This window comes from Clupea harengus, chromosome 19 (assembly GCF_900700415.2).
Source record: "Clupea harengus chromosome 19, Ch_v2.0.2, whole genome shotgun sequence".
NCBI classification, from domain to species: Eukaryota; Metazoa; Chordata; class Actinopteri; order Clupeiformes; family Clupeidae; genus Clupea; species Clupea harengus.
Window position 1 is genome coordinate 24,901,344 of NC_045170.1, and position 8,605 is coordinate 24,909,948.

The 8,605-nt window shown below is 40.8% G+C and overlaps 1 protein-coding gene across 2 annotated transcripts; it reads right to left on the minus strand.

The window, feature by feature from the left end:
* Positions 1-371: 371 nt before the first annotated feature.
* Positions 372-7,210, minus strand: cbx3a (chromobox homolog 3a (HP1 gamma homolog, Drosophila)). Of its 2 annotated transcripts, XM_012836050.3 has the most exons (7): positions 7,062-7,209; positions 3,679-3,763; positions 2,564-2,614; positions 2,139-2,278; positions 1,884-2,049; positions 819-913; positions 372-706 (listed from the first exon to the last, which is right to left on the minus strand). In XM_012836050.3, the coding sequence occupies exons 3-7, from the start codon at positions 2,600-2,602 to the stop codon at positions 580-582; spliced, it is 567 nt and encodes a 188-aa protein (XP_012691504.1). In that variant the 5' UTR covers positions 2,603-2,614; positions 3,679-3,763; positions 7,062-7,209; the 3' UTR covers positions 372-579. The 2 variants fall into 2 exon arrangements, with proteins under 2 accessions (XP_012691504.1, XP_031441831.1); XM_031585971.2 differs by lacking the exon at positions 3,679-3,763 and having other exon boundaries at positions 7,062-7,210.
* Between the last annotated feature and the right edge of the window lie 1,395 nt (positions 7,211-8,605).

The window sequence follows — 8,605 nt, forward strand, 5'->3', positions numbered from 1 at the left end:
TTTCTTCCCGCCTAGATTTGTATATAGCACAACTCCCATGTCAGCCAGTTTTATGAATGGCTCCTGAAAGCAGAAACTACATGTTCTCCACTGGCTTCTCAAAGTTCCCAGAGGTTATCTTTCTGCTTTTGTTTGGCTAGATATACTCACTGCTGTTGTGTAAATAGACTTACAGCAGGAACACAATGATTCATTGCTCCAAAGCAAGAGCTGGGGAAAGCAGCTAAAGCTGATAAGTGTAACAAGCAGTTTGTCAATTTTCACTTGTTTTTTCCCCTCATCACTGGCTCCACACTAAAAGTGGTTTGCGAGAGCAGGTGCCAAAGTAAGAACCGCGCTAGCACTTGCTTGGAACAAAAAAGGTGTTGGAATACGAGTCATATAAACTTTTATTGCGTCGTTTTGAAAAACAAATATTTACAAAGACATTATACAGCAAACACAGAAGTTACCTTAGCATTCAAGTATGCAAGAACTAAAAACAAGAAAATAAAAGTTGAGTTTGTGTGTGTGTGTGTGTGGGGGTGTGTGTGTGTGTGGGGGGGGGGGGGGGGGTGGGTGTGTGTGTGTGTGTATGCATTACTGCTGCTCGTCTTCGGGGCAGGAGTGCCAGGTGAGGCGCTCCTCGTAAAAGGAGATGACGACCTGGGGGCAGCGCGTGTTGGCCTCTCGCGCCGGTACCAGATCGGCCTCATCAGAATCTTTCCTACAGGCGCAAACACAAACAAAACAAGCATTAGCAGAAAATACTCAATTTTACAACATCACTGCCAAAAGCACTTCTGTATGATATCTACACAAGTCCAAGCATGCCTCACCATTTCATCAGGAACATGAGCTCCCCGCTGCTGTCTGTGGCGCCGATGATCCTCTCGGGCTCCAGGTTCCGGGCAAAACCCCGTGGCTTTTCACTCTACACTCACACAAATAAACACAGGCATCTCGTCAGTAGGGCTCATCTCATCACAAGTGTTGACAGTACTGCTCTGTGGTTGTACTGCTCTGTGAACGCTCACACATCTGTTCAATATTTTGTCATTTGCAGACAGCATGCTGGTGTGAGAAGGATTAGTTTAAAACCTTGTCCTGCTGGCTTAAGTCTAAAGCCTCAATGTATACTACACACTGATGCCACCATGTGGACATGCAGAGAAACACACCCATTTCTGACAAAAGCACAGACCTGTACATCACATCATTCCAGATTCATTCAAGGACTCAAATGTAAGAAATGTGTGTAATGAATATTAACTTTGGGAATATGCACAGGCTTCATATGTTTGTTCATCACTAAACTATGCTCTTTAAATCAGTGATATGGTATTGACCTGATCATTTTGAGAGACAAACAAAAATCCTTTACTACGGGACTTTAAAATGTTTTTTCATCCTTCTAAGTACAAATAAAATTGGTTGCAGAAATTGTTTGCATGCTTTGATATTTAAATATGATATGATACACTGTCCAATATCTGGAAAGTTGTACATATTTTGAGCCCTTAATATTCAATATACCATTTCAACTAAGCTTTCTGATTAAATACCAGTGGACTACCACGCATGTTCATCTTCAGGCCTTGGACATCCACAAGGTCACCAGTGTATACGCAGATGTTCTAATGTTCTTTGTATGTTCTTCAAAATACAAGAGATACGAGTCCTGTTGACGATTCATGTCCAAGTTTCCCTTACCAATTTGGCTTTAACATTTAACATGTCCTGAACATCTACACGCAAACAAGGAAAGTGAACCTTTCAAAGACAGCTACAAATCAAAACCATGCCATCACAGGGGCACCATCTTATTTGTTAAGATTTAGTCCATCACAACTGTACCAATTCTTAGCACACATTCACATTCATTCAGGGAACGAACATAGCACCTCTTTTTTCTTCTTAGCTTTGCTCTCCTCAGTCTCTGGCTCGTCAGTGGAGGTCTTCCTCTTGTTCGAGTCCGGTTTCTCCACCACCCCCTTCTGGGCCACATGGAAGGCAGCGATCAGCTCAGGACAGTCCAGATTCTCCTCTGGCTCCCATGTGTTGTCAGCACTGCACAGGTCAAGATCAAAATGAGTCCAAAACAGGATTTCAGATGCCAGACAAGACACGGTGCATTGAAGGCAGTAACGCTGACTCACTCTGAGAAGCCTTTCCATTTCAGGAAGTACTCCACTTTCCCATTGACCACACGCTGGTCCATGACCTTCTCCACCACAAACTCCTCCGGCTCGGAGACCTCCTTTTTGGACTTTCCCATCTGCTTCTTCCCCATGGCCGCCTAGAGAAGCGCAGGACAGATTCAATATGGTTGGGGAAGAGACTGACTAGCAACTATGTGTGTGCCCTCATAGAGGCTGGCGTAGACAGCAAGAAACTACTGCACACCATTCTGACATTAAGGAATGCAGCATGGCAAACTCAACCATTTTCATAATGAAGACACTCAGCATCAGGTTAGGTGGACAAATTAAGCACCCCATGAATGTGTGTGTGTGTGTGTGTGTGTGTATATATATATATATACGTGTGTATTAAGGAGGTGAAGTTCTAATGTAGTACGAACAGTTTCTTGAGAAAGTGGACGTTTCGGGCGGACGTCCATCAGCTCCTGTGGCTGTATGAGGTAAACAAAGATGTGTAAAGGTAGATATATGTACATATATTAACACACAAAAACGCACACACACTTTATGACGGTAATTGGGGCATGACTTGAAAAAGCCACCACCAGCTGGCTTCCCCTGCAAATCAAATAACAAGCCTGCATTATGTGGGCAAAAGGTCATCCTACTGTCTATGGCCTGGGTGTTCACTGGGTGTTCACTGGCGCGCTGATGGGGGGCCACCACAGTGGGTGTGCTCCAATAACAGGAGAAATGGGCAGGTTCTCTGTCCAGCTAACATGTACACTACACCCGCATGAGTGGTATATAGACGTTTTAAGGTATACAGACATTTTCAAACAATGATCTAGGACGAGACAACACCGTTTACACATTGCATAACCCATATCTTCCGTTTCCCCGTCTCATACTCTCCACATAGCCCCACCCACTCCGTGGGGGTCCCCCTAGACCCCACAGCAGCTAGCAAGAGCATCTATACTTTTCACTGTAAAGGCCGCTGATAGACAGAACATTTCCATGAATTTAAGTTAAGAGTTGTTAACAGTATTACCACATTTGTATATAAACACACACACCAACAACTTCACACCCTCATCAATAAAGTGAGTAAACACTTAAAACATGTGCTCATTTAACCGTCTTGAGAAAGTCACCTTTTTACGTAGTACCTTAGTTACCTCTGCTCGTCACCCATATGAAAAAGTGGACGTTCTGTTCGGTGTTTAACAGTGCATCTTTAGCTAGCCAGCTAACAGTATAATGGGTCTAGCCACAGCTGTGAAGCATTTACCTACAATTTGTATCTTGAGAAATCTCCATTTCCCAATGCAAAGCACAGAATGCAGCAGTGTCTGGACAACTGTGGCAATTTTGGTGATACTTGGCACATTATGGCTGTCAACAAGGGACTCTGATGTTCAATTCCCAATAGAAATTGAGTGCACTTCTATTTTCCTTGACAGATGGCACAGACACTAAAGGGAGTTATAACATTAATGTGGTCAAATACAGCTGAAAAAGTAGGCACCAACAACAGGTTTAATAAACTTACTGTTAGCTAGTTATTGTACTAGAATTGGGACTTCAACTCGGATCGGTCCAAGGCAGTTGCAGCGGTGTCTACTGTAGGCACCTGTCTGATGGCAGATTATAACCACAAAGGTTTGTGATTACAAAGCTTTTTCACTGTATATTACATCACTTGGTGGAACTGTCAAGAGAGTTCCTTTGCTCCGTCATGGGCGCACTTACAGGCTTGCTCATGGCACTTAAGCAAATATATATATTTATATGATAATAACACACACATACATTTTTATATGATGATACACACACATATATATTTATATAGAAATCAGCATGAGCCCCCACTAAGAAGCCTCTGCCAAGTTAAAGCATTTGGGAAACCATGACATGGCACCATGCTTTGGTACTCATCTCACCATTACAAAATGAGGAAGCTATTCAAAGCGATACCCGATGTATCCTCATGACAGTGAGATGCTCTTTTAGCCAGGCAATATAGCCTGAAGTCATCTTCAAATATTGTGAAAGTATTACAAGAACTCTATGCGCCTCTTCCTACAGGAAACAGCTGTAAAGTTAAGAGACGGTTGATTTGATTTAAGCAAATTATGAGGTTTTGTGGTTTTTTGAGCTAGCTCAGAAACCACACAGGTTAAAAGCATTACCTTCAATATATGGGACAATGTGTGCATTACAACTCCAACTTTATTTAATTTATGTTTTATATAAATATTCTTGAATAGTCGCTTTTTGTGCATGGGTTTTAAAAAAGCGTACAAGTAAACTTTACTATTATTATTACTAAATGTAATCAAAGTGGCCATTGTTGTTTTAGTTTAGACAGTGTAACAAGGCAAAAAAAATATTGTATTCCAGTGTCTTTCAAATACTACGTCTACTTCAAATTTCAGGCTATTAAATGAAAAGTACTTCAGTGTAGAACTATTTTGACAGTTCAAATCAATCCGATTCAATCCATTTGAGATTTTGGTTTTAAACGATGTGAAAAACGCCCAAAATCTGGATTGGTGCTTCCTCTGCCATCACTCAAACCCCAGCAGTTCTCTGCAGTTGCTTTCTGGTGAATACTGCTTCCTTTGAAGAAAGCCATCCATGGTAGCAATATGAGAAGCCCATAAATAATATACTTAATTCGAATACAACCCACATTGGGCACGCACGCATAGACACAAGTTGTAGAAATCTTTCGCAATTTAGAAAGTATCAAATTCTTCGATGTTCTCTACACTTGTGCACTTGGAAGCAACACTATCTTCGGCCATAAATGTTGCCATAACAATGCAACACTGAAGCAGAGAATGTCAAAATAGTAGATGGGCTCTGATATTTTGATATTGTACATTTAGGGCACATTTGGAATGTGAATAGGACTTGTGAATAATAAGTTATTATTTACTACACTATGTTCAACGCCATTACCAATTCATTACTCAAGAAAAAAAAAATACACATTTTAAAATAGATAACATGGCTTTTAACATTAGCTAGCTAACCAGCTTAACGAGCCTTCACCCAATGTGCCTCCTCTTCAGATGCTTAACTGATGTGTTCCCATGCTGGCCATAGTCAGCTTCGCAAATGTTGCAGTTCACAACCTTAAGAATTAAAGGCTGCCACACTTCAGAGGTCTTTCATCCAATACCTGGTAGATAACTTATGACAGTGGCAATTTTCACTTAATATAATATACGTAACGTGAATGTCAATGTAACGTTATCTGGAAAAGGGACTAACAAAGCAGCAAAATACACCCCCACCCCCCTCTAGCCGTATTATTGAAGAAAAGACAGCTAATGAATGATAGTCAATAACAGGCCCATTTTATAGTGGATGTGAATGGGAGTGCGACCCATTTGGGGGACTTTTTGACTGCCTTAGACAAACTGCTTGCGAAGTGTGTACGATGGTACAAAACAGTCAAACCGAACTAAAAAAACAGTCTGCGTTGCCATATTAGTTAGCATTTCTCCAACTGCGCGCTTTTGATGTGCGGCTAGCATCAATGTTTTGACCTGCATTGGAGGTTAGGTCTACAGCCTCATCTTGGAATTAAAAACCAAAAAACGAGGCAATGTATTGTTCAGTTAGCCCGCTAGCTATGGATAGGAATTTTAAAGTTTTGCGGCGAAGAATTACAAAGCGACAATATCTGACCAATATTCCCCTGCCTAAATCAACACACGTAAAAAAGGTGCCTTCTACTTGTTCGAATTAGTCTCCATTTCGCATTTGCCATGTCATAATTACAACCAGTTGTCTTTGGTTTGGGTCTAACTACAGCAGCAGATACAGTCTGTGGCAAAGCTAGCAAACATCAACGTTAGCAACCATGCATGTTTAGCCTTTCTGCAAGTTACTCATTGTTGCAATAAGTCTACCTAACAGATTGCAAATACATTCTCATTATGATGCGTGCAAAAATGTACACATAAAAGACAATCTGAATCACCCATCCGCAACCACCGAAATGAATGCTTCCACCTCCAAGACGAAAGGTCAGGGGTCACCATTAAAACATACCGTTACCAAGTCTACGTTGACCAAATCATAATGCAACCATCAGATACATCGTTCAATTCGGTAACTCATACTTACGTAACCGATAGCATTGTAAGGGGCATGGATGTCTGATGGCCTACTTATATTGGCTGCGTGGTTACAATGCTAACAAAACGACGTCCATTATGCTAACTCACCGTTAGCAAGCTAAGCGCTGTTCACATTTTCTTTAACTTAGCTTCAAGCTAACACCTTTCTAGTCAACACATCTACAGAATCCATTAAGTTACCATACGAATCCCCAAGTAGCTTGCGTTTAAGCTGTAACGTTACAATTAAAAATATAAGTGGTGTTAGTAACATTTGTATTATTTATGGAAATCACGGCACTATCACAGATGAGCTGATGTTCATAACGATGGATAGTTTGTGTTGCAAATTTACGCTACCCAGATTCTAGGGAGTTGCTGGCTCCTTGGCCATTCGGTATGATTAACGTTTGCTACCTGTGACTTTGGTATCTACATGCTTTGTCGTTTGCTAATATTAGCTTGGCAGAACAAGAACACAACCAGATGAAATGTCAAACCAGTCCGCAGAATTGAAAAATAGTATTACTGCTAAAACGACCTTTTAAGACTTATTATAATCAAACAGCGTACTTTCAGCATCGAACATTTTACCGTGAACACCATGCTGGAATCGTTAGTTGGCTAGCTCGCTACCCCATCTAGCTCATGCGCGCGAAAAAAGCAGATTGTGCAGTGCTACAACGCAAAAGAACCCCCCATTACCATCGACCCGCGCAAATAAGTAAACGTGCATCTGAATCATTTGGTTTTGACGCATAAGTGTATATGTACTTAATTAGCAAAACGATAAACGTACCTTGGGTTCTTTTGTTTTGCTTTGCAGTCCAGCTAGAAATTAATACCGCTGGCTTATCTTGAGTACACGGTGTGAATACAACAGCACAGTGCCCACACAACGTAGAATTTCAACGTTACGCCCACAACTGCAACGTACTTGCGTACAGCCGTCATACAACAAAAGCCACGCCCGCGCTAGGGGAAGACAACTGCAGTCTTGTGCCAAACTAGATGTAGGCTACTGCATAGCGGCGCGTAATATGACCACATGGACATTACATAAACTATAGCATTAACAACATATCCAATCTGATAGCAAGTTTATTTGAAAGAAAGAGAGAGAAACCTTTACTTCACAGACTTGACCGTCAGTTCAATTAGCAGCCAAGTTAAGGATTGGTTTAAGGGCCAGCTTGGGTTGCTAGCCTATATAGTCACGTTAGTTTTTGCATCAGCATAATTTGATACATTGTGTACCTACCCAATGTATATAACCACACTCAATGATTTATCTTCGAATTTTCTTCTTAAAATAGCCAGGAAAGTGATTTGAGCCTACCCCACTTCAGGGAGTGGCCATCTAGGGATGCACCCGTATCCGAAAAAGTTTTTCGCGAAAGCACATAGCCTATAATGCAATGTAAACAGATATTTCTTCAACCCGAGGTTACGCGTTATTATTCCGGGGAAAAAGCCAGCTCCATGACTTACATACATCAGCTACTGTTTCTTAAAGTCGATTCATAACATCATATACCACAAGAAAAACATGCCTGTTCTGTTTGCAACAGATGACTTTGTTTTCACTAACTAGTTGTTTGATTTACTACACATTATTGAAAAGAGATCGCTATATTCTGTAGTAACCCCACAGTCAGCTTCTAACTGAAGAGGCGTCAATGTCATGTGCTGCTTTCTTTCAAATCCCTATACAAACTCAAACCCTAAACATATCACCTGTCGTTTTGAGCTGTATCTTTTAATTCCCTCTATTAAATAATATAGTAAAAATGATGTATCAACTAGGTTTCATTAAAGTTTGACTTAGCCTCAACTAACAGGCAAGTACTTCATGGTTATTTAAACGGACAAAAACAAGTTTCGGAGATAGCCATGCGCATGTGACAGACGAGTAGCCTATATGCTTAATTCAGTTCAGGCGTTTAGTGTCTGCTGTACAGTTGGGAGAGGGCAAGGCCGTTATCATCAGAGGCACGTTGGCAACAGCTGGTGACTTGTGTGTGAACTGGCAGCATACACTTCAGCAAAACAAAGCAATGATCATTGTAAGACACTTCCAAAACAGTAACCTCGTGCAGCATCTTAAAGGTAATTGTATAAAACATGTTACATTTTGCATCTATAGTCATTTTTAATATAGCTAATTAAGGTTTCAAATAACTTTAGCTTAGCTATCATGCTTCACACCGTAGACCTATGTATTTTGATGATATTTGATTATTTGATATTCATAATACAGGCTATTCAATTCAATCCAGTCCAGATAATGCACATGACAAGTACAAAAAAAAGTGTCTTGGAATTAGCATCAGGTCTCTGTCT

Excerpts from the sequence above, each read along its gene's own strand:
- cbx3a (XM_031585971.2), bottom strand. The coding sequence starts at position 2,602 with ATGGACGTCCGCCCGAAACGTCCACTTTCTCAAGAAACT. Across the intron at positions 2,279-2,563 it reads GTCCACTTTCTCAAGAAACT|GCGGCCATGGGGAAGAAGCA; the intron begins GTTCGTACTACA and ends GCGCTTCTCTAG. Across the intron at positions 707-818 it reads CTCATGTTCCTGATGAAATG|GAAAGATTCTGATGAGGCCG; the intron begins GTGAGGCATGCT and ends TTGCGCCTGTAG.